This window comes from Choristoneura fumiferana, chromosome 30 (assembly GCF_025370935.1).
Source record: "Choristoneura fumiferana chromosome 30, NRCan_CFum_1, whole genome shotgun sequence".
Taxonomy (NCBI): domain Eukaryota; kingdom Metazoa; phylum Arthropoda; class Insecta; order Lepidoptera; family Tortricidae; genus Choristoneura; species Choristoneura fumiferana.
Genome location: NC_133501.1, coordinates 5,680,007 through 5,707,192, shown reverse-complemented (window position 1 = coordinate 5,707,192; position 27,186 = coordinate 5,680,007). Strand labels below are relative to the sequence as shown.

At 38.2% G+C, this 27,186-nt stretch overlaps 2 protein-coding genes across 2 annotated transcripts; both read left to right on the top strand.

Moving 5' to 3' along the window:
• Positions 1 to 21,315, top strand: LOC141444425 (uncharacterized). The gene is made up of 13 exons (XM_074109976.1): positions 1 to 222; positions 10,455 to 10,578; positions 10,826 to 10,892; positions 12,401 to 13,334; positions 15,162 to 15,302; positions 15,375 to 15,566; positions 15,653 to 15,841; positions 16,028 to 16,225; positions 16,415 to 16,612; positions 16,685 to 16,783; positions 17,997 to 18,146; positions 18,851 to 19,054; positions 21,229 to 21,315. The coding sequence occupies exons 1-13, from the start codon at positions 1 to 3 to the stop codon at positions 21,313 to 21,315; spliced, it is 2,805 nt and encodes a 934-aa protein (XP_073966077.1).
• Positions 21,316 to 21,364: 49 nt separating this feature from the next.
• LOC141444424 (uncharacterized) lies at positions 21,365 to 24,750 on the top strand. The gene is made up of 3 exons (XM_074109975.1): positions 21,365 to 21,473; positions 22,703 to 22,757; positions 23,979 to 24,750. Exons 1-3 carry the CDS (start codon positions 21,440 to 21,442, stop codon positions 24,748 to 24,750), a joined length of 861 nt encoding a protein of 286 aa, XP_073966076.1. The 5' UTR covers positions 21,365 to 21,439.
• Positions 24,751 to 27,186: the final 2,436 nt, after the last annotated feature.

Here is a 27,186-nt window from a genome sequence, read left to right as displayed (position 1 = left end):
ATGACCTGGTACGGCCGCTCGCTTGCCACCGTCTCTGTGCCCGCAATCCTTGAACCCGTTGGCATGGCCAGAGACGATGGTAAGCGCCCCGACGGGGCTACTCTGGTGCCATGGAAGCTGGGTAAGGCTCTGGTGTGGGACGCAACGTGTGTCGACACTTTCGCGCAGTCCCACATTCAGGCAACCCACTCACAAGCCGGGGCTGCAGCTGACCAGGCCCAAGTTCTCAAGCGCCGCAAATACTCTTCTCTTTTAAAGGACTATGAGTTTGCGGCGCTCGCAGTGGAGACAATGGGTCCATGGTCGGCTGACATGAAGGCCTTCATGGGAGCCATGTCGTCACGGCTGATAGAGTCCTCAGGAGACCCCAGAGCTGGCGCTTACCTCTCCCAGCGAATTTCTCTAACTGTACAGAGAGGTAATGCCGCCAGTGTGTTGGGGTCTATGCCGCAGGGGCCTCCTAGATGGTGTTTTCTTTTTATAGTTAGGTATATTTATGTTGTTTTTATTAATTTTGTTTCCTATCATATTATTGTATCTTGTGTTGTGTTAAATTATATTTCCTAACTAACTTTAATTTCAACTAAGTTGATTCAACTAAGTAGTTTTTTACGATTGGGCATTTTGAGGAAACAATTTGCGTGGTGCTAATAAAGAATTTTATGGTCGGTTCGGACAGTTCTAGAATGTTCGTCCCTCACGCTATGCATCGCGTTTTGTCTAATTTTATTAGACAACTACTTAACTTCATTAAAAGAGTATTTCCGGTTGGCATTGACCTTGTTGGGTACAGCAGGGCTAAAACGAAACTCGACACTCGAAGTTCGTGTCGTGCGGTCCCTCTCGCTCTCGTGTTAAATAGTATAAGTGTCAGAGGGACCGCACGACACGAACTTCGAGTTTAGAGTTTCGTAGTAGCCCTTCAGTAGTACAGCGAAATATAAGATATACAGGATGTCTCCGACCAAAGGGCTTTTAAATACAAGGTTCGATTTTACTCGCATAAGTTCATGGCGTGCGGTCCCTCCCTCTGACACTTTATACTATTTAACACGAGAGTGATTTCGCTAAGCTACGTTCTGCTAGTAAAAATTAAGGTTCAGTAATGTTTCGCAACTAACGTTTGGCAACCTGATTCATTTCGCAACTTCTTTTTTTTATTCGACTGAATGGCAAGCACCAGGGGTATTGCAGATGCGTTGCCAACCTAAAGGCCTAAGATGTGATACCTCAAGTGCCAGTAATTTCACCGGCTGTCTTACTCTCTACGCCGAAACACAACAGTGCAAGCACTGCTGTTTCACGGCAGGATTGGCGAGCAAGATGGTGGTAGCAATCCAGGCAACTTTTCATTTCGCAATTGTTTATTATTTCTGAAACTGTAAATATTTCAGTATCTTTATAAAACTAACCTAACCTAACCTAAAGGGTTCTACAAGATGACCCTGAAATAAATCCAGCAGGGCTACTACGAAACTCGAAACTCGAAGTTCGTGTAGTGCGGTCCCTCTGACACTTATACCTACTATTTAATACGAGAGCGAGAGGGACGGTACGATACGAACTTCGAGTTTCGAGTTTTTAGTAGCTCTGCTGATATATATACTCAGCGGCCCAAAATTTGGCCCACTCTCCATACAAAATTACCTATAACTGCATAGGTTTACTAAAGTTTCGGCGAATATCGTTTGGCAACCTGTTTCATTTCGCAACTTTTCATTCCGCAACTGTTTAATATTTCTGAAACTGTAAATATTTCAGGATTTTTATAAAACTAACCTAAGCTAAACTAAAGGGTTCTACACGACGGCCCTGAAATAAATCCTGAATTATTTACAGTTTTAGAGTTTGTGAAATGAAAAGTTGCGAAATGAAACAGGTTGCCAAACGTTACGTTGCGAAAAGGCAGTAGGTACTCGAACTGCATACATTTGAGGTCCATATTTTTTGCCGCTCAGTATATTTACAGTTTTAGAGTTTATTTATTTATTTTATTTTGTTTTATTTATTTGGGCATCAACAGCAATACAATTATTATTATTATTATTATTATATTTAGCCTATAACTGTGTCCCACTGCTGGGCAAAGGCCTCTCCTCTTGACTTCCACATCTCCCTATCCAGAGCTATATTTGGCCACTCACTCAATTAGCAATACAATACATTATAATAAAAGTATAGTAGTTAAAAGTTGCGAAATAAACGGATACCAAAAATACAATGATCTCATTGTTTATTCACGTAGTCCGCCCAGCAACAAGTTGGCATTCTTGCTCGTTTACAAAGCGACCTTCACTCCCACCCTCCGTGGGGGTTGGGGGTTGCTCTACGTGCGGGGAAAAACCTGTCGTGATCCAACTTCCGCATAGAAATAATTACTATACCGGGTGAGCCCTTTAACAGGAGTATAATTAAAACATAGATCGAACTCGTCAAACCGAACGACATAGTTATTTTTATAGTCACACTTGGGCGGCGGTGATTGCTTCCCATCAGGTGACCTGCATGCTCGTTTGTTTTTATTTATTGATAAAGGGAAACAAACAGCAAACCCCTCCCTGCTGCACCCTCTTACATAAAAAAACAACATGGATCATAATATACCTTTTTTATAGTTGGACCTGTATTGTTCTGGAAATAAAGTCGTCTTATGTTCTTCCATTAAAAAAATATATACATCCAGGTCCAGTGCAACAACAATGGAAGAACATAAGACGACTTTATTTCCAGAACAATACAGGTCCAACTATAAAAAAGGTATTTATGATCCATATTGTTTATTTTTGTAAGAGGGTGCAGCAGGGAGGGATTTATATGTATACTTATATAGGTACATGAACATTGTGTACATATCAATATTGACTGTATGACTTCGAAGACTTCTAGACTTGTTTGTCTTTTTTCCGTTTTTATTTCAAGTTTTTTTAAGTCTGTTGTGTTATTTTAACTACGACAAATTCATTTACCGCTATCTCGTGGAACCATGCAAATTTTTAAGATATAACCTAACCAAAAAAAAGTTGGAAAACCCCCGACTTTGTCACTTCAAAGTTCAATATCTCAAAAACGGCTTAACCGATTTTGATAACACATGTCTAAGAACCATTGCTAGAAACCCTGCTTTCAATTAAAAAAAACCGCATTCTAACCAGTCCACCCGTTAAAGAGCTACGGTGCCACAGACAGACAGACACACACAGACACGCAGACATACAGACACAAATAGCGGTCAAACTTATAACACCCCTCTTTTTGCGTCGGGGGTTAAAAACCATTAGCAATATAAATAAATAAATAAATAAATAAATAAATTAATATCATAATAATATGTATAGTCACTTCTTACCGCGGTATGAACTTGACGTTACAGCGAGAATGCTTAATGTTTGAGCGACAAACTGGCGCCCTGATGTATCGAACGACCGGCGTGGCTTTATTTTATTATAGTCCGAGAGCTGCTAGACATTATAGCAACTGACATTAATTTATTATAATTTATTCAATACTCGATGCTTTCTTGCTATTCCACAATATATGGTTACAGATGCTACAAATGGATATAAATATTTTACGAGTACGGTCTATGTTTTAATTATTTGCTCCTGTTGGGTCCTATTTGGTCCTATTTATGGCTCACCATGTACCGGGTTACACTATTTACTGCCCCGGATAATACCGGCTCCATATTTCGTGTACACGCCCGTAGAACAAGTAGTCAAGTTCATTTGAATGGTTCAACCGTTTGAGCTACATTGAGTAACTAGCAAACATTGGAAAATCCAAGCATTTTCAAAATTTTCTTCTATTTACAAAATAGCTCTTGAACTAAATGGGATGGGAAGCTTTTATTAAGTACTAGCTTTTGCCCGCGGCTCCGCCCGCGTGGTATTCGGTTATCGCGCGCTGTTCCCTCGGGAACTGTGCATTTTTCCGGGATAAAAAGTAGCCTATGTCACTCTCGGGCCTATAAACTATCTCTATGCCAAAAGAACTATCTATGAGAAAGACCGACAAACACACAAACACACTTTCGCATTTATAATATTAGTATGGATTGCCCGCCTATTGCCAGCGATTCCGTTCGTTTATCGCTGTCCCGCGCAAACTATGCAATTTTCCAGGATAAAAACTATCCTGTATGTCCTTCCCCAGGACTTAAACTACAGTATACCACATCCAAATTGGTTCAGCGTTTTAGACATGATGAGGTAACAAACAAAAAAACAAACTTATAAACTTTTGCATTTATAATATTAGTGTGATTAACATTCTAACATCTAAGCATCTTCACATTTTTTTTACAATACAATACAATAACTCTCTCTTTTATTTATAAAAGCTCTCGGACTATATAGGTATTAGAGTCTACCTGCGGCTTCGCACGCGTAAACTATTCGATCTGGTAGTAACAATTGAAATTCCAGGATTTTACAAAATTCTCCTCGGAAACCCGAAAATTCATATCGTGGTCTTCATTGAGGTTGCGTTAAGAACAACTGTACAAAATTTCATCACTCTAAGCCCAGCGGTAGTTATTTCGAGATTTTAACCCTATCCCGTGGGAATATCAGGATAAAAAGTAGCCTATAATATGTGTTATTCCAGACGTCCAAATGTAGATAACATACATAATGTCATCCAAATGCATCTAGCCGTTTTTGCGTGAAGGAGTAACACACACACACACACACACACACACACACACACACACACACAAACTTTGGCATTTATAATATACTAGCGTTTACCCGCGGCTTCTCACGCGTAAATCATTACATACAGCAGTTTAATTGAAATTCCGGGATTTTATTAAATTCTCGTGGGATTTCCCTAAAATTACATCGTGGTTTTCATTGACGTTAAATTAAAACACCCATGCCAACATTCGTGACTCTAAACCCAGCGGTTGTTATTTCGAGATTTTATCCCTATCCCGTGGGAACATCAGGATAAAAAGTAACCTATGTGTTATTCCAGACGTCCAACTACCTACGTATACCAAATTTCATGACTCTAAGCCCAGCGGTTGTTATTTCGAGATTTTATCCCTATCCCGTGGCAATATCGGGATAAAAAGTATTCTATGTTTTAATCCAGATTATAAACTAACTTTTAGCCAAATTTTATCCAAATCCGCCAAGCTGTTTCAGCGCGAAGAAGTAACAAACATACTCACTCACTCACTCAAACTTTTACATTATAATTATTAAGTAGGAAGTAGGATAGTAGGATTCGTTGGGTTGTTTCTAAGCTCCACAAGTGCGTAAGCGGAAGTAACCTTTAATAATTACAGAGTACGTAGATATGACTTAGCGTCGTAAATCTAATGACCTGGAAGAGAAAGATTGGGTGGGCGTAGAGTAGAGTTGCCAACCACAGCCTGAAGCTTGGAGTGCCACAAGGCTCCATTTTGGGTCCTTTTCTCTTTCTGCTTTATATGAATGACTTGACCCAGTTTTTAGGGTTCCGGTGAAAAAATGGCAAAAACGGAACCCTTATTAGTCTCGCCATTTCTGTCTGTCTGCCTGTCTGTCCGTCCGTCCGCGGCTTTGCTCAGGGACTATCAATGCAAGAAAGCTGTAATTTTGCACGGATATATTATGTAAACTATGCCGACAAAATGGTACAATAAAAAAAAATTTTTTTAGTGTAACTCCCATAGACGTATAGTGTGGGTGTTTATTTTTTTCTTATCCAACCCTATACTTAGTGTGGGGTATTGTTGGATAGGTCTTTTAAAACCATTAGGGGTTTGCTGAGACGGTTTTTCGATTCAGTGATGTGTTTGCGAAATATTCAACTTTAAAGTGCAAATTTTCATTAAAAACCGAGCGTCTCCCCCCCTCTAAAATCTAAACCGGTGTGTGGAAAAATTTGAAAAAATTCAGGATGGTAGTAAGTATACCAAACTTTCAAGGAAAACTATAACGGCTAAGTTTGCTTGAGAATTATTAGTAGTTTTACTCTTAAATAGCAGCCTAAGGTATAAAAAAATCTCTTTGAAAAAATCACATGGTCAAAAAGTGTGCGCAGATCTAAGGCTATTGTGCCGCCGCACAGGACGGCGGCGTTTCGGGGCAGTTTCAGATTTGCAGCGTCTAAGTGCTGGAATGATATTCCCCCTCCCATCCTCGGAGTGACTAGCAGGTACACCTTTGGGCGAAAGCTTAAAGGCTATTTGTTGGCATTTCAAAAATCCTAATTCCTCTCCTTTCCAGCACTATTTCACAAAACTGCTTTTTTGTTTTTTCGATTTCTTTCTTTAATTTAATTTTTTCTTTTTAGCCCGCGTTAGGGTGTATACTTGGCAAGTGAGTGCATAATAATAATAGTTGTAAAATTAATTATGTATATCTACGTACCTAATACATTTATTTTTATGTTTTTAAAGTCACACAATAAATTAATTTTATAGTTTACAAAATATCTATTTATTTATGTAGTTTTATGTAGTTAATGGTGTGTAGTATGTCTTTATAACGGCCCGAGGGTTGCCGACGGTGCTGGCTGAAAATCAGCGCTGGGGTGTTTTTAACGCTTCAGCATTATGCTGAGCCAGTGTCCGATTCACAACCGCAATGACACATACCTTTGTGTTGGTTTTTTTTGTACCTAATTATTTTGTTGTCTTGTGTTGTGAATAAATGTATTTTCTTTCTTTCTTTCTTTCTCTTTTATAAAATATACCTAAACTTGGAAGATTCCGTATAAAATACGAAAGCCTTAGAAAAATATTTACTTAAATTTTTCGTAATGGCTACGGAACCCTATTTCGGGCGTGTCCGACACGCTCTTGGCCGTTTTTTTGTTAAAATAAAATTGACCGTGTTTGACCCCTATCTCACCGGATGTAAAGTGCTGATGAGGCCAAAGTGTATCTCAATGGTTCAGTACCAGCCAGTTGCTAGAACAAAAGTATTACACCTGTGTGACCTCGAAGAGGTCTCAAAGTCAAAGTCAAAGTCAAAATACCTTTATTCAATTTAGGCTATAACAAGCACTTATGAATGTCAAAAAAAAATCTACCACCGGTTCGGAAAAACCTCTGCTGAGAAGAATCCGGCAAGAAACTCAACGAGGTATATTTTTTTTTTTAAAACAGATTTACAATATTATTAAATGATATGTATACATCACAAGTATTTAACACAACTTTATTTTTAACACGTAGGTTCGCTATTTGAAGGGTCTCTTGATGGGCGTAGAGTAGGGCTGTCATCTTTGCCACTAGGTACTACTACTACTAATATTACAAATGCGAAAGTTTGTGAGTATGTGTGTGTGTGTGTGTGTGTGTGTGTGTGTGTGTGTGTGTGTGTGTGTGTGTGTGTGTGTGTTTGTTACCTACTGCTTTGCACTTTAAAGGCTTGACGGAGTTGTATGAAACCCGGTACTCCCACGGGATCAGGATAAAATCTCGAAATTTCAACCACTAGAGCTAGCGATCTGAAATTAAGGGCGGCTGTTTAGGTATATGCAAATTTTATGAAATCCACGAAGTTTTGGCAATTCCTATGGGAACTTACTAAAATCCCGGAATATCAATCCAGCTGCTGGATTTAAGCGTGCGAAGTAATAAAGAGTTGTACAATGCAAGTTCAGAAGATTTTGAACAATTTTAATCTGTTTTTTTTAATCACAGACGGTCTCCCGGGCTGATCCTTAGCAATGTATCCGGGGGAATCGGGCGCTCCGCCACCTGAACCTGAACCGGACTCTACTGGCTCCCCTCCTAAGTGAGTAACATCTTTCCTTTAACCTTTCTTTAGGGATAGCGACCCGAGTGCCATTTTTAACCCCCGACGCAAAAAGAGGGGATAAGTTTGACCGCTATGTGTGTCTGTGTGCACTGAAAAAAAAAGATAGCTGAACTAAGATTGGTTTTTTGGAATCTTTTTGTATTTTTTATTTCAATTCCAAATTTTTACTTTTACGGTCATCCCGTAAAACCTAAATTGAAAATACAAACTGAAATATAGATGCACAGAAAAACCAGAAAAATAAGACCATCACTGGGAATCGAACCCAGGTCCTCGGTATTCCGTACCGCGTGCTATACCGCTACACCACTGATGGTCAAAACCATGGTTTTGATATCAGTTTGTATTTTCAATTTATAGCTGAACTAGTTGGCTACTTGACGTTTATAACGAGGACCTGGGTTCGATTCCCATGATGGTCTTATTTTTCTGGTTTTTGTGCATCTATATTCAGTTTGTATTTTACATTTATAGCTGAACTAGTTTGGTAATTGAAAAAGAGAAAGAAAGAAAGAAACTTTCATGATTTCACTCATAAAAACAAAATAGCGTGAGCAAAAATAGCGTGATAAGTCCCGTTTGTGGTATTACTTGACGTTTAGCAAATTTACTAACAAAAATTTCGGCAACTGTTGTAGACTACTCGTGACATCCACGGCAACTGTAACGTTGTAGTCACTCGAGTTATTTTATATTTTACTTTATGGAAAAAAGAAAAAGAAAGAAAGAGAAATGAAAATAGATCAATTTAACGCCATAGAAACAAACATAGCGTGAGCAAAAATTTTTTTGTTAAGTCATCATTTCATGTATCCAGACTTATACGTCCCAGCCAAAATTTAGAACAAAAATTATGGGCCATATTCCAAAACTGGTAATAAACTTCACCAACTTTTGCTCGCACTTTGTGCAGGCCTTTTTCCTCACCGCAAGTTCGTTTTAAATTTTATTGAAATTCCGCACTTAAATTAACTAAAAACGGGTGGAATGAGAAATGAACAACGAGCCAATTAAAGGTTTCCACAGATAATAGGTCAAACCACTAGGCCACCACGGCTTATACGGCTTTTGTTGGGTACTGTTAGCAAATCTTTTTTTTTCTGTATGTGTGCCTGTCTGTGGCACCGTAGCTCTTCAACGGGTGAACCGATTTGAATGCTTTTTTTATATGAAATCAGGTTTTCTAGCGATCGTTCCTAGACATGTTTCATCAAAATCCGTTTAGCCGTTTTTGAGATGAGACTTTTTGTTGGTTAGGTTAGTTTATAAGGTTAAGATCGAGTCGCCAGTACGCTCGCCGCTGATTAGGTACTAATTTACAAACAACAAACTAAAACAAAATAAAACGTTGCGACTATAATGGAAACAGCTATATTGATGCTTATAATGAGGGCTATCGCGTATGAATTCGCCACTAGAGGCGCTAGTGTAGCGTGAGGTCTCCGAAATGTTAAATCTCATAGTTATTGGGTGAGCTACGCGGGTTTATTTATAATTAGAATAATTTTGTGAATATTTTACATTACCTGAAATTAATTATGGCAATTATGCGTTACGGGGCAATGAATGTCTGTGGTTTGAGACAGTTTTGTCTTTCGGAAACTTTTGTCCTCCCTTTTTTTCGAACAAAACGGGACTAGGCACGTGTACGTGGTTGCTCGATATTTTTATGGTAAGTTTTTAAGGTGTTTTCAATATGATTTTATTCTAAACTTTGTTTTCACGCCCGTAATAACAAACTTTGAAAGCCACACTTAAAAACCTCACGCAACAGTGGCGCCATCTAGACAGACAAAAAACGATAGCCCTCATTAGTTTTCGTGCAAAAGTGCACAATACACGTGCCGCGTTACCCCGTTGAACCGAGATGGACTACCTTTGCACCAGAAACGACCCAGAGCGGGGGTCAAGACCCATCAAGACCTCTCCGAAGAAGACTGGCGGACTAAATTAAATATTTTTTAATTCAACTTAAATATTTTTCAAATTTGTCCTTTTTTTATTCCACGTTTTAACGACGAGGCTTTAGTACGACTAATTGTGGCTAACGTCCACTTGCAGGCTTTTTAATCTAGGTTTACTTAAGGGGTCTTAAGTCCTGTCAGATCCATACAAGAACTGTCAGTTTAAACATTAAATCGAGATTTAAAAAAGTCTACAATACGTCCTTAATCAGCCTCATGTCATTTATTACTACTGAGGCGTCAATGAAAGGATGACTGGTTTATTGACATGAAGTAAAACTACCCGCCACCTACAGAATTAAACCTAAATAACTAATGCGGGTATGTCACAATTACAAGCTTTTATTTAGTTTCACCTGTCCCGCTCTGTCTGTCTGTCTGTAGTCAAATCTTGCACGTTAAATTCGACTCACTTTCAGCGGTTGGATTTACTTAAAATTTGGTATACCTGCTTATGTAAATTGCGTGACAATACAATATATAATCTGGTACTGCCGTCCTGGTAGTCCGGCCAGGATCTGTCTTTCACACAAATATAGGTTCGTATGACCGCTCGCAACTGCAACTGTCAGATTGACAGTTTGTGGCATCAACTTAAAATTTGGTATGCAAATGTGGTTTGGGTGACAATACAAGTGCAGTCAACAAAAAGTACAGTCAGCAAATAAAGCTTGTATTAAAAATGTCATTTTTAACAAGAACTTATTTTAATTTCAATTTATTTATGCAGCAGGCAATACGGGTGTCGCGAAGAACTATTCCGGCGTTGTCTGACCCGGAGTACGTTCAGTCCGGTCAGCGACCCCGCGTATCCGGCGAAAGACCGATCCTTCGTCCGGCAAGATTACATACTGGTTAGTATTTTTACACACTTACAACCATTTTTAATTGTCTTTCTGTCTGTCTGTGGCTCAATCTGTATGAAAACCAACCGTGTCACTTTTTTATATCTAATGTGACGTCTCAAGAGCGAATTAGCGGGTCACGGTGGGTGCAGGCAGCTTCCAACCGAAGCAGCTGGAGCTTTATGGGGGAGGCCTATGTCCAACAGTGGACTTAAAACTGATATGTTGAATTTTGAGTCATTGTTTTTTTTTTCAGGTCGTTCGGGTAGACCGGTAGTAAATCGTCCCAGATCTACATCATCTACCTCTTCTTCAGCACGCAAGTGAGTAATCTAAGATAAATAAGCGTAGCGGCCTGATAAACCATTACCCTAGCCGCAGTCGGTTCCGCGTGTTGGCAATAGTGTTGAAAAATATGCACAAAGGCGCGTGGCACTGCGCGGCGGTTTTGGAACGATTTGAATTGTCCAGAATGGCCAATGAGCAGAGCCGCATTCCTTCCGGCGGCACGGTCACAATACAAGTAATAGGCAGTTGATCGACTTCATACTAGCGCCCGAATCGACGCACGCACACAGCCAAGCGTCATTTACACGGCCGCTAACCAATCTTCGCAAGACAACATTACGCAGTGCCACGCCGCGCGCCGCTCATTCCGGTCGCTGGTCGAGTGCTGTGCCGCGCCGGCCGCTCTATTCGCCCCCGTTTCGATTTCGTAACGTGGGTATAGCGCTCGGTACTTTTTTTTATTCGACTGGATGGCAAACGAGCAAGCGGGTCTCCTGATGGTAAGAGATCATCACTGCCCATAAACATCTGCAACTCAAGGGGTATTGCAGATGAGCTGCCAACCTAGAGACCTAAGACTACTAACTAGGTACTTACTATAATATTTAATAATGGCGTAATTCAATAATAACAACAAGTCGTTTCAAACTTGCCGCAATAGATTCATTTTTGTTTCTATTACTAACTTATAATTTAATTAATAAATAAATAATCATATAAAAAATCCGGTAAAATTATGTATATCTGATTTTATGAAATGTTAACTTCAAATGCATTAATTTTGGTTAGGATAACGACAAAAAGATTCGAAATGTAAATGTATTCTGTTGTATTACATTGAATTTCTATATCTTTATTTGTTTATTTGAAAATAAACAATTTATTATTATTTATTATTAAATCGGGTCCATATCGGCTCGCATACTTATTGAAAGTCCGAATGTAATGTTTGTCAGAATGATCGTTTGCCATAACTCTTTATTCTCTGAATGCAAAATCCAATAAATGCTCAGAATTGTTATAAAACAAACCCTAACCTAACCTATAGTTTTCTATAGGGTGACTATTTAAAAAATCAGAAAAAAACACGGTTTCAGTGAAAAAAAATTATGACAAACGATGATTCGGACAAAAATTACGGTATGACTAGCGAAAAGTATGCCAACTTTGGCGCTCCCTTTTAAATCAAAAACGCCTATTTCCTGAGTCAGGTCCATAACTAAAATGAACAATTTCATATATATTTTTTTAAGTTTTAATGAAAAGTAAAAATAATTAAAAAAAAAGAAAATGAAAGGAAAGTTACACTACAATACAATACAAAGACTCTTTATTGTACACCAGACATAGTAAGCGATACAGACAACAAATTAACGACTATTATAAACTTTTTTATTGTAACTTTAGTGCGTTAAATTAGAACCGCTAGGATTAGACATAAGAAATTAGGCACAGATTTTTTAAGTAGTATATATGTAATATACACCTATGAATATTTTTGTTATATTTTGTGATCTATTTAATATTAACCAAATTGTTTTAGTTCCAGTTCGTTTAGAGAAATAAAAAACGAAGCTTTACATAATAAGACAAAAAATATAACAAGGGATTACAAACACCGACAAACGGACAAACCTATACCAAACAATATTGAAGATAATCCAACAGAACTTACTGACAACATAGCTACAGATGAAACTAGCAACGTTAATAACATGGCTAATGAAGTAGCAGATGATGCTGAAGACTGTGCTGCAAGCGTAGTCATAAGAGATGCAGTTGAACCTGATGAAGTCGAAATGAGCCTTGTCTGCAAATGCCACCCTTGCGGCAACTTCTGCGACATTAATGAATACAAGTCGATACATCTAAACGAATGCATTCCACCCGTAGTTAAATTCGTTAAAGTAACTTGCATTTGTGGTAGAAGTTTCAGGATTGAAAAACATCTCTTCATTACTAATGACTTATGCAGACATACTCATTTTAATAACGATAGAACTGTTCAGGAAGATGACGATGTGAATTCAACAATAGAAACATTTAACGGACTTAGAATTAATGATTATGATGATCAATGTCTACGTTTCAATAGTATGGCCGCGAATTCAAATATCAATGAAGAAGATGATAGTCTGGCTATAGACAACATGAATCTATCAACTGAAAATGTTGATCCATCGACGGAAATCGCCATCCAGAATGGAGAAGTATCTCTAATAAGTGGAGAAGATGAAGTAATTACAACTATCACAAACTTATGCACTGAACCGATGGTTGAGACTAGTGCGAGTATAAATACATTTAACGTAAATGGCACAAGTACAAATGTTAGTGAATTTAATGAAGATGAATCTAAGAATCAAGATGCGCTAAACAATGATACCGCTGAAGAAATTATAATTGAACTTAGCGATGAAGAGAGTTCTAAAGAAGAACATACTTATTTAATGTCACCCGAAGGATATGAAGACGAGGTACGTGGCATGGCCACAGTTACTTCTACCCCGATATTACCCACTCTTTTACAACTCGAACTCGCTAGGTTTAGAGTCATGATATATATTGCACAATTAATTTATTCAATCAGGCGTTGCTTTGCGGGGAGGTCCATATCAATGAATTGAAACATTTACTTTGCCCACCTGGGATTACACTCAAACAATGTACCCACAAAACATTACTTAATAAACTTTAATCTTCACATTTTTTGTGGGTGGTTTATTTGAGAGAAATAAAGAGGGTACTTGGGGTTACAGTGATAAATCAAAACGTTTGGTTTGTTTCTGGTCTGCATCTGGTAACAATAATGGTGAACGGTTGTGTTGCTCTGAAGATGAGCTCTGGTTGAGTTCCAAACGCGTCACTGTAATGTGGTGGTGGTGATAGATGGGTTTGTGTGATTTGTGTGTGTTCTTACAGAGTGGTGGAGGAACTGCATGAACACGCATATCTTGCATAAACGTAGTATAATCATATAGTAGAAGATCCGAACTTGAAAAGATCTTCACCGGTCTGATAATAGAATGAAATGTATTTTTATAATAAATTTAGTATTTTAGAAAATATATTAGAAATGATTTTGCAAAAAAATCCTGGACAGGCAATTATTTTTATTTTATTTTTTAATAATTTTTAATTAAATGCAGACAGCCCTATATCAACGTGTTCACAATAAAACAGCGCTTACGTTGATGTACAATTTGTTCTATTATCTAATCAAATGAAAGTAACTGGCATCGACATAATAACTGGTTAAGTTTATACCTGGCAACCCAGTAGTTCGTTCAGGTAAACAATAGCAAACACAACGTCTACATATTCTATATGTATTAATAATAATAATAAAATTTATTTATTCAGATAACTAGGATCCATCAGTTTTATTATCTCGATGATGCAACAATTTTATTTATTTTTTATTTATTAAAAAAAGCCTGTCCAGGATTTTTTTAGCAAAATCATTTCTAATATATTTTCTAAAATAATAAATTTATTATAAAATACATTTCATTCTATTATCAGACCGGTAAAGATCTTCTCAAGTTCGGATCTTAGACTAATAAGGTCGCGGGTGAGCAAAGTATTTTTTTCAGTTCATTGATAACCGACAATTATTTTATGTGTGACGTTAATGAAATTCACGATGTCATTTTAGGGAATTCACATGAGGTGGGGATTCGGTAAAGTCCTGGTATTTAAATTCAACTGACAGGTCTAATATAGTGTGCGTAGCTGCGGGTAAAGTTCCTGAAGTTCTATTTAGAGCCCTTTTCCACCGACGTCCAGTTTTTTTTTATTCGACTGGATGGAAAACGAGCAAGCGGGTCTCCTGATGGTAAAAGATCACCACCGCCCATAAAAATCTGCAACACCAGGGTTATTGCAGATAAAGTATCTACAATGTTTTAAAAAAATGATTTTTTAAAGTATTTTAAACTAATTCTTACTTATATTATAAATGCGAAAGTTTGAATGTGTGTGTGTGTATGGTTGATACTTCTTCACGCAAAAACAGCTGGACGGATTTGGGTGAAATCTGATATGTACAGCTACGCTATATTCTCACGGGACAGGGATAAGATCTCAAAATAACAACGGTTGGGCTTAGTCATGAAATTTGGAATGGTTGTTTTTAATGCAACGTCAATGAAAACCACGATGTAATTTTCAGGAATTCCCACGGGAATTTTATAAAATCCCGGAATTCCAATTCATCTGCTGTATCTTATGATTTAAGCGTGCGAAGCCGCCGGTAAACTCTAGTTAATAATAAAACTTAACATTTATTTTACCTATTCAAGGTACATTACTACAGTAACAGTGACGAAGACCCTGACCATAGTGAATTTAATGATGGCAACTCTGACAACCAAGATGAAAGACAGGATGATGATAAAGCAGAAGAGTGTGCTTTACAAAACAACGGGTCTCCAGAAATAACTGTATGTACTAAAGGGTTTTTCTTACAACAGAAACCTACCTTTGTACCTTATCAACTATTTGATCTGTTTAAGGAACATTACTATTGGAATGTATTTAAATTAGTAGTATCAAGCTTGAATGAAAAATTGAGGAGTAATGTTGAATCATCTCAAGATGAATCTGATGGCTGTAATGATGGCAACAGTGATCATGAAAATGAAAGACAGGACAACAATAAAGCTGAACTGCATACTTCACAAAACAACGAATTTTCATATATAAATGTACCTATTCTTGCAATAATACTTACTATACTTACTAAAATGAATTTTAAGATAATTTACATTTGTAAGTATTTTATATTTTCAAGGAACACTATCAGAGTAATGGTGGTGCAGCAAATTTATATGAAACATTTGAAAATAATGATGAAGTGATACCTCAAGATGAATCTGTTGATAACAATATTGACAATGAAAACGGAAGACAAAATAATGATAACGCAGAACCACACGATGAAGACCATGCTTCAGTAACCAACGAGTCTGCACAAATAACTGTACGTACTAAAATGGTTGCTTAGCTAAAGCTTTATTAATCAATAAATTACTTCAGTAAAGTGCTACACGCTTCGCAAAATAACCAATCTTTACGTAAAAATGCAAGCATCTATTCATTTGATAATACTATACCTACTAAAATGAATTTGGCGATTATTTACATTTATAACTCTTATATTTTCAAGGAACACTATCAGAGTAATGGTGGTGCAGCAAATTTAAATGAAACATTTGAAAATCATGATGAAGTGATGCTTCAAGATGATGAATCTGTTGATAACAGTATTGACAATGAAAACGGAAGACAAGAAAATGATAACGCAGAACCACACGATGAAGTAAAAGACCTTGCTTTAGTAAACAACGAGTCTTCACAAATAACTGTACGTACTAAAATGTTTGCTTAGCTTAAGCTTTATAAATCAATAAATGACTTATTTAAAAGTGCTACATGCTTCGCAAAATAACCAATCTTTGCATATAAATGTAAGCATCTATTCATTTAATAATACTATACATACCAAATTGAATTTGGCGATTATTAACATTTATAACTCTTTTATATTTTCAAGGAACACTATCAGAGTAATGGTGGTGCAGCAAATTCAAATGAAACATTTGAAAATCATGATGAAGTGATACCTCAAGATGATGAATCTGTTGATAACAACATTGACAATGAAAACGGAAGACAAGAAAATAATAACGCAGAACCACACGATGAAGTAAAAGACCTTGCTTCAGTAAACAACGAGTCTTCACAAATAACTGTACGTACTGAAAATTGTTGCTTAAACTTTATTAATCAAAAAAAGACTAAGCAAAGTGTTTTTTTTTTTTAGGAAAATAACAACACTATTTGTAATGCAGCAAATTTAGATGAAACACTTAGGAATGATGATCGCATCATTAATGATGAAAATGCAGAACATGATGTCGAGGTACAAGTTGTTCATCTTTTATATTTTGAACTGTGTCTTTATAAGCTCTTCCTGAATTTGTACGTGAAAGTTAGTGCCCTGAAACCGTCTGAAAACATGTTTCACTCGCCTGAAAGTGGTGCTAACTTGTGATAATTTTAGATTTACCATTATATGCTAGCCCTTCCTTCAGAACGGCCTACAAACCAATTAATGGATCAAAATACCACCAACGGGACTTATAACGCTAACACACACGAGTAATATTTACCTCGACGTTTCAACAGCATTACAGTGGCCGTGGTCACGAGTAGACTGAAGTGTGGGGTGTCAAGTCTGCCTAGCAGTACGAGTCCTTCGAACTACCCGCACTTGATCACCAATAGTACCGGCACTCGTATCACGTCACGAGCTACCCGCACTTGGTCATTTTATTTGTCACCCCATCATACCGACACACAACACTAACAACGTCCGATCGTCCCTCAGAACATTCATCCCGACGTCGACACTTGTTTATAACAGGATGAAAGATGAAAGCTTATATTCATCGTCCCGGTTGTCATTTTTTTATGCTTTCTAATTTCAACTGCTTCACATATCATTCTTGAGTAGAAATGACGTTCCGTGAAGAGAAATTTCAATTTTCAATTTCTGGATTCTGAAAACGACTGCAAGCATGTCGGAACGCTCAAAATAGGGTTCCAAGGCCATTACGAAAAAATCAGGTAATGTTTTTCTAAGGATTTCGTATTTTATACGGAATCTTTCAAGTTTAGGTATATTTTATACCTTAGGCTGCTATTTAGTCATAAACTACTAATAATTCTCAAACAAACTTAGCCGCTATAGTTTTCCTTGAAAGTTTGATATACGTACTACCATCTTGAATTTTGTCAAAATTTTCCACCCACCGGTTTAGATTTTAATGAAAGTTTGCATTTTAAAGTTGAATATTTCACAAAAAAATCGCTGAATCTAAAAATCGTTCTAGCAAACCCCTAATAGTTTTAAAAGACCTATCCAACGATACCCCACACTATAGGGTTGGATGAGAAAAAAAAAACACCCCCACTTTACGTGTATGGGAGGTACCCTGAGAAAAGACAGACAGACAGACAGACATGGCGAAACTATAAGGGTTCCGTTTTTGCCATTTTGGCTCCGGAACCCTAAAAATGATTAGTTGTTTTTCTCTTTAACCCATATAACAATATTATTGCTTCTTTTTCAGAACGCGGATTTCAATGAAATGTGTATAATGTACAGATTCGACTTTCTGAATCGCCGTTGGATATCGCGAGGGCCAGGGCAATTGTTAATATTGTTTGACTTAGAAAACAACAGGTGGCTGCTACAGTTCCGACGACTTATATCACCTGGTGTAAGTCCTTTTAGCTAAATCTACTAAACCCTATTTAATAAACTAACTTAAATAAATTCAATACTTAGACCATAATAGTACGGAGAACAGATGGCCGTTGGGGCCGAAAAGTTATCGAATGGAGACGAAGGATCAGCAAGCGCAGCGTAGGACGTTCACCAACGAGATGGACGAATGACTTCCAACCGAAGCAACTGGAGGTATATGGGGGTGGACTATGTCTAACAGTGGACGTCCTATGCGTGATATGGTGACGGTGATGAGGATAAACTCAGCATTCAACAGAGCTTTGAACATTTTGTACAGTCAGTAGCAGAAGTGGATGAGCGGTAACGGTTCTCAAGATATTCTACACACGACTCTACTGCAAAGGTAATAAGAGTGTTTAGATTTTGAGCAGCAGAACTGCTCATCTAGCTCTGCTACTGAGTGTATTTATCACGTACAAAATTTCTCTCTGACAAGCATGCGGGTCACCTGATGGGAAGCAATTACCGCCGCCCATGGACACCTGCCAACACGAGGGGTATCACAGTTGCGTTGCAGGCCCTTTGAGATACTGAAAGGGCCGTTTTTAAAGATCTCTCAGCTGTACTGCTCCGGAAACCTATCCCAGGAAGCTGGTTCCATATTTTAGTATATTTGTCACATAAAATAACAAGAGTTTAAGTGAATGTGTGAGAGAGACTGAGCTAACTTTGCAGGAGTTCCGAGTGACCTGGATCATGCCCATCCACCCTGGATTGAGGCTTCAGGAGATGAAGTACAACGTCCGCGCCTGGGAGTGGACCTACCACTATCTGACGAATGATGGCGAGGGAAAGTTCGACAACTTAGCGGTCCGATTCAGGGAAGAAGAGACAGCAAAAGCGTTCCATGAAAAGTTTAACGAAGTGAAGGAGATGGTGGTAAGCTATGATTGATTAGTTTGGAGTCAAAATAAATGGAACATCTGTTTTGCTCCTCCGCCAAGTAGTGAGGCCAAGTCGTGCGAAACAGCTATTCCATATACAGATATTCCATTTATTTTAACATGGACCTCCCCAAAGCGAGTATTTTTGTATTTTTTATTTCAACTCCAAATTGTTTACTGTTACGGTCATCCCTTNTGATTAATTTATTGAATCAGGCGTACTTTGCGGAGAGTCCATATCAATGAACTAAAATAATTCCTTGCTCACCCGCGACCTTACGATAGCTAAGCTTATGCAAAATATGCGTGTTCATGCAGTTCCTTCAACTCCACACTGTAAGAACACACACAAATCACACAAACCATCTATCACCACCACCACACTACACTGACGCGTTTCGAACTCAAACAGAGCTCATCTTCAGAGTGACACAACCGTTACTACACCATGCTACCAGTTGTTAGACTAACGAACCACAACCACCGTTTTAACCTTGTCACTGTAACTTCCCAAGTACCCACATACGTTTTATGAAACAAAACAAAACTACCCACAAATTATTAATAAATTTTTTAACCGTCCTTCAAAAACTACCTTGATTTTATTTATTTACTGTCAAGGCGCATGTTTTATTAACTACCATTGCTGAAATTAGATCCAAGCCGTAGCAAGGAGATGAAACTAAATTTACCTGCTCATTAATAATAGACCCCATACTGTTGTATCTAATTATCTCCATGCATTCTAAAACATCAAGACGAAAACCCCTTGCCACAATAATGTAAACACTTCATACGAATCTGAGTCCGATTAAAGAATGATTTAGTTCCAACAAAATGTTTGGCAAAATTCGACTTATCAGGATGCTCATTCCTATATGCCCGAAACATGCTTTTTAAATCTAGCATTAAAACTGCGTCCTGTCTACCACATATACTTTTACTGCAGTCATTACAAGTGAGCTTGTATACACCCGATCTAGTTCCTTTATCTACCTTCTCTTTGTGGTTACAAAGTTTAGAGTACAAAGAGTTGTTAGTCTTAAAGCTACCTTACATTGTTTGATTTTAAAATACCACAAATTCTACCAGACAAACGACCAACGTATGAAATGCTACACCTATATTTGTTAGAAGACTGCGATGGTAACACGGCGTAAAGCATGCTTTCACTATTAGCAAGCAATAGTAAATAGCATGCTTGCGTGGCTATAGCGCTCGGTTCTAACTCTTCATACGAATGAGAAATTTTCATGTGATAAAATTCAACAACAAGTCGTTTCGAACTTGCCGCAATAGACGCATTTTTTATTACCAACTTATAATTTAATTAATAAATAATAATCATAAATTAACATATTTTGTATCCCTACCCCCAAAACTACACACATACAATAAAAATCTACACACTTCTGTTTTTACTTTTCGTAGACGCCAACCATAGCGCTTCGCGCAATGTAGGTATAAATTTTATTGAATATTGTGAGTCAATGCTGTAATTTTCATTGGTTTATAAATAAATAATTGACTGACACGTCGCTATTAAGTTCGATGTCGAAATAAGTTATGTCTATGTCTATGTCTATGTCTATTGTCTATTACAGTCTTGTTATTTGATAGGTGTAATGGGAAGACCTTTACTGTGAATCGTTGTGATACTGACACACACACTTAATAGACACATACTTAATAATTTTTTTTTAGTTCTCTAAAATAGTTTCATTTCACTGACCGAATCATACTTGGCCCACATTGATCATGTCTAAGTCGATTCGTTCCTGATTCGACACTTTCCTAACTGGTCATATTCCTAACTCGTCATATTCCTGATTCGTCATTTTTTTTTTCGATTTGATTCGTCATATCTTAACTCGTCATTGTACAGTACCTACATTAAAACTTCGATCTGTTTCTGGCACTGTATTATGGTTTATCATTTACCACAGAGGATTTAAATAAGTATTATAATTAATTTTGTGCAGGCAAATGTACATGGTATGACGAGTAAGGAATATGACGAATCAGGAATATGACCAGTAATGAAAGTGTCGAATTAGGAATATTACGAATCAGGAACAATAAGCTCTAAGCCGTATCCCGAATTCCTGACTCTCTAATATGTATTAATTGTATGTGTTGGTGAAATAAATAAATAAATATTGCCCGCAGATTGACACGACCACGCATGCGAGGAGATACCGTTTCGCTACTAGCTGCCCCACTTGGCCCCCCACAAGGGAGGTCTCCTCCCTCTGACGTCACGTCCATCTGTGGCGCAGTTTCGCCCACTTTCAATGCGTCGTCGCCCACTTTTGATGACTTACCGCCCACTGATGACGCCATATCGCCGACTGACGGCATATCACCCACTATTGGCACCATGGAGCACATAGCAGTCCTGACTAACCCAAATGGTATGTACCACATTATAATACTAAATGAAAGATAAGCTCGGACGGAGCAGGGCGGAACGGCTTGAATTCACTGTTGGCTTTCCGTTCAAGTTCACCTTGACGATGAATCACGGATGGGTTCGAAACATCAGGCATGACTCGACTACAGCCATGCAAGTGTAGCGGTGATCGGTAATGCGCAAAAGTAGAATAATTGGTATCGTAGGGGACTGAGCGAGGCGCGCGGGCTGGCAAGTGTAAGCGCTGATTGGCGCGCGACTATGATGTGCGCACAAATAACGGCCATCGCTACACTGACATGTCGTGGGCTGAACTAAAACGGGATTCGCCCGTGTACCTTATTAACTGACTTCAAAAAAAGCAGTAATAAGGTAATAGTTTTCCAAGGATTTCGTATTTTATACGGAATCTTCCAAGTTTAGGTATATTTTATTTTTGCTGCTATTTACTCTTAAATACTAATAATATTTTCCTTGAAAGTTGATATACTTACTACCATCCTGAAGTTTTCAAATGTTTCCACCCACCGTTTAGATTTTATAGGGGGGGGACGCTCGATTTTAATGAAAATTTTGAAAATTTTTGAATTTTGAATTTAACGTATTGCGCCTCTCCTCTCATCTACTCAAAGGTTTTAGAGATCCCTTACAGGGAAAGTCCGCCTTTGCAATATCTTAAAGTTTGTCAGTGTATTTGTTAATTTTCTTTTGTAATAAAGACTTTACAACATATTAGCACTTTCAAGTTGAATATTTCGCAAAAAAATCACTGAATCGAAAAATCGTCTTAGTAAACCCCTAATGTTTGCCTAAAGACCTATCCAACGATATTCCACATTATAGGGTTGGATGAAAAAAAAAAACACCCCACTTTACGTCTATCTATAAAAAATTTATTTTTTATTGTACCACTTTGTCGGCATAGTTTATATATATATCCGTGCAAAATTACAGCTTTCTAGCATTGATAGTCCCTGAGCAATGCCGCGGACGGACGGACAGACAAACATGGCGAAACTATAAGCTCCGGAACCCTAAAAAAAACAGTAACGTCCGCGTCTCGGCAAACGTAGTGTAGGATGCCCTCCAGCCAGGTGGTGTGACGATCTGCGAAAGGTAGAAGCGAGCCGAAGACAGGGCGCAACGCTCGTTGGGGGAGGCTTATGCCCAGCAGGGGACTGCTACAGGCTAATGATGAATCCAGTAAAAGCTACCTACGTATATTTCTAGATGGCGCTCCGGCAGGAATACCTGAAAGTCATTTGGACATCATCATGCCATCCACGTAAGTGTCTATGTACCTATTATCTATTTATTTTTCAATTATGTCAGCCTGATTTCTGGTCTGGTGAAGTCGTGGTGGCCTAGTGGTTTGACGTATCGCCTCTCAAGCAGAGGGTCGTGGGTTCAAACCCCGGCTCGCACCTCTGAGTTTTTCGAAATTCATGTGCGGAATTACATTTGAAATTTGCCACGAGCTTTGCGGTGAAGGAAAACATGGTCAGAAAACCTGCACAAAACCTGCGAAGCAATTCAATAGTGTGTGTGTAGTTCCCAATCCGCACTGGGCCCGCGTGGGAACTACGGCCCATGCCCTCTCATTCTGATAGGAGGTCTGCCCAGCAGTGGGACGTATATAGGCTAGGATGTGTGTGTGCAATAAGAGTTTACATACATACATAATCATCTAACATAACCAGCACTGGTAAGAGTGGTAGGGACCAAATTATTCCGTAACTTAATTAGTTTCTGGCGCTTCACCTCACGCTGCCAAGGTAAGCTTGCTTGCAATTGTACCAAAACATATCTAAGAACCATCGCTAGAAAACCAGCTTTTAAATAAAAAAAAACGGCATTAAAATCGGTCCACCCGCTTAAGAGCTAAGGTACCACAGAGACAGACACACAGACACACATAGCGGTCAAACTTATAACACCCCTCTTTTTGCGTTGGGGGTTAAAAAGTGGCTCAGGAGTTAACGGACACACAAACATACAGACGTGAAAACGACTTTGATCTATATTACCTATGTATGAAGCACTGAATATCCAAGACTTGGGAGCAAATCTTTGTACTATGTTATACCTACTTTTATCAACCCTGACGGGAAATCAAACCACTATCTAAGATGACCAGATAGATACTGTGGGGACTGTAACTTGGTAAGAGCTTAGGTACTGGGATCAACGCGCGTGACTTTAAACTGTTAAGAAATAACAAGGCTAAATGTTCCGCTGATTCAGATTCATTGTAGAACTTAAAAATACATTTACATAGAATGGCACCAGCCGCTTAGGCTATCGGGAGCAATCTGTTCTCCCCGGCATGTATACCGCTGTCAATCTGTTTTAAAGTTATATTCTAGAAACACAATATAAAAAAACCTATCCTTTTATACAAAACTAGGTTAATCTAACCTGCCAGGTGGTCAGTTTCCACACCTGCCAGCGGTATACAGCCTAGTTCCTACAATACACATGGAATTCACATAGTTGTCTATTTCAGATCGGGAACCTCCCAAACCCTGCGAACAGTCAACAACAACGAGGAAATAGTGCATGAATTGAAAGAAATCAAGAACAAACAAAATGAAACTCTTGTTGAGGTTAAAAGAATAGCTTCACTGATCCAACGTCATGATAAAAATAGCGAAGAAAATAAAGCAATAGTGACAGCAACAACAACAAGCGACAATTGTGAAGACGTTCACAAAGATAAAGCACAAGAAAAGAAAAATAACGGAAATCGTAGGGCATCAGTAAGCAATGGAAAAACGTCTGGGTGTACTGGTGTTTTGAAGCCACGGACTAAAATATCCAACGAAAATATTCAACAGAATAACGAGAATAGTCATGATGATGCAAAGATCCAAGCAAAAAAAGAGACAGGTGTAAGTAAAGGAAAAGATGATAAAAATATATCTTTGAGTAAAAGGAAAAGTAATAAAACGACTGTGCCAATTAGTACAGAACCTTCAGAACAACCTAATGGGCCTCCAGCACTTACTGATTTGAGTTATCTTGCTGACGAAGAGATGGACTCTGACGACTCGAATTCCAGAAAAGGTAACGTAACAAAAAATAATTTGCCAATCAACAAAGACGAAGGACAATGTACAAACAATGAAAATATAGATGAATCAAGAGAAGATGGTACTAAGGATACTCAAGAAACACCCAAAAGTGCGGCAAATGAAATGAACGCCATGTCAAAGCCAAGCACATCAGAAATACTTTCTCAACCCGATATTTTAACACAAACTAATACTCCAAGCTAATGAAAAATGGCCTATTATGTATTGAAAATGAAACTACAAAAACAATAACAGTGACTGTTCTGAAAAATAAAAAACCCGCTAAAACTGAAACTACAACTAACAATACAAACAATGGAGACCAAGTAAAAGAAGATGACAGAAATAAGGATCTGGAAGCAAGTTATGCTTCTGTGAATTCGGAAACCAGTTCAAGACATGCCGCCAAAGAAAATGGCCCCGAATTGGCGAAAGATAAAAAAGATAATAGTTTAACTGAAGAAAAGAGCAAAAATACTGAAGAAGACACTGTAGTTACTAAAATGGAAACTAACATGATGAAGAAAGGGGAGGGAAAAGTAGTAAGGGAAACAAATACTAATGAAATGAATCTGCGACCTCTTCAAATAACAATAAAAATCATGAGAGTATTTTGTAGAATCATATTTTATATGCTTGGTTTAGGTGTCGTCACACTGGTTACAATTCTTTTGATATATTATTTCGAAGAGATCAGGTTTTCTATTGAGTGCTTGGAGTCGGAAAATAACTAGAAATCTGTGATGTTCAAAGATCGTTCAAAATATACTTCCTACTAACAAAGTGTATCACTGATGTCTCCTGAGTTACGGGACAGAATTACATACACTAAAAAGTAGATTGACCCAATTAAAAGTAATACCTTTTGACTCATTGAAAAAAAAAACTACTTTTATGACTTCATGTTTTATTTCTTTGAGTTAAGTATAAAATCAATAAATAACAAAGACAAATAGATAATTAAATATAATAACATTACATAATTGGCGTTACTTTGCGGTGGTCCATAATCAATGAACTAAAAGAATTTCTTTGCTCACCCGCGACCTTGTGATAGCTAAGTTTATGCAAAATATACGTGTTCATGCAGTTCCTCCACCTCCACACTGTAAGAACACACACAAATCACACAAACTCATCTATCACCACCACACACACACAACATCTAACATCTGATCTGGAGTCTAAAGGCGCGGCCACATGCAGTCGCTCGTCGCTCGTGTCCAGCGATAAATCTGGTCACGTGACATATAGCGATTAAGCTGAAAATGTTGAGCTACTGCTGTATGCAATCGCTCGGCGCTACAAATCTGGTCACGTGACAATATAGCGACTAAGCTGAAAATGTTGAGTTACTGCTGTATGCAATCGCTTATTGCTACAAATCTGGTCACGTGACTATAGCGGTTAAGCTGAAATGTTGAGCTACTGCTGTATGCAATCGCTCGTCGCTACAAATCTGGTCACGTGACATATAGCGACTAAGCTGAAAATGTTGAGTTACTGCTGTATGCAATCGCTTATTGCTACAAATCTGGTCACGTGACATATAGCGGTTAAGCTGAAATGTTGAGCTACTGCTGATGCAATCGCTCGTCCTACAAATCTGGTCACTGACATATAGCGATTAAGCTGGAAATTTGAGCTACTGCTGTAGCAATCGCTCGTCGCTACAAATCTGGTCACGTGACATATAGCGATTAAGCTGAAAATGTTGAGCTACTGCTGTATGCAATCGCTCGTCGCTACAAATCTGGAGTCACGTGGTATATAGCGATAAAGCTGAAATGTTTCAGCTTAAAATAGAAGCAGCAATTGTGGTGACACTGATAAACCTTTTTTGGTACTTTGTAAAACAAACGACATTTCGTCAATTACCAAACAAACAGTGTCATTTTTTTTCAAGCAGCCGCCATGTAGACGCTGCTGTTCGTCTACTTTTTTGAGTCACGAGAAATTCGAAATAGGATCACGTGACCAGATTGGTCACTGCAAACGAGCGACGAGCGATTTGGCAAACGAGCAACTAGCGATTACGATTTGAATCGCGGGAAATTCAAAATGGGGTCACGTGACCAGATTTATCGCTGGAAACGAGCGTCGAGCAACTGCATGGGGCAGCGCCTTGACATCTATTAGCATAGTTCTGTTTGAGTCCAAAACGCGTCAGTGTACTGTGGTGGTGGTGATAGATGAGTTTGTGTGATTTGTGTGTGTTCTTACAGTGTGGAGGTGGAGGAACTGCGATGAACACGCATATCTTGCAAAAACTTAGTTATCGGAAGGTCGCGAGTGAGCAAAAAAATCTTTTAGTTCATTAAAATTATTACTAAAAGTAAAAAATAAACTATACCTAATTGCTAGATTAACACATTAATACATTGCTAGATTTTCCCATATCTGACGACCAGATAGCCAAGTGGTTAGAGAGCTTGACTACGAATCTTGAGGCCCCGGATTCGATTCCCGGCCGGAGCAGATATTTGTATGAAATAATACGAATGTTTGTTCTCGGGTCTTGGATGTTTAATATATATGTCAGCGGCCGATCGTAAAATCCGTCAGATTACGAAATTCCTAGAGATATCGTGAAATGGCGCCATTTCATGAATTGGCTAAAGGACATCAGCCATATCGTTC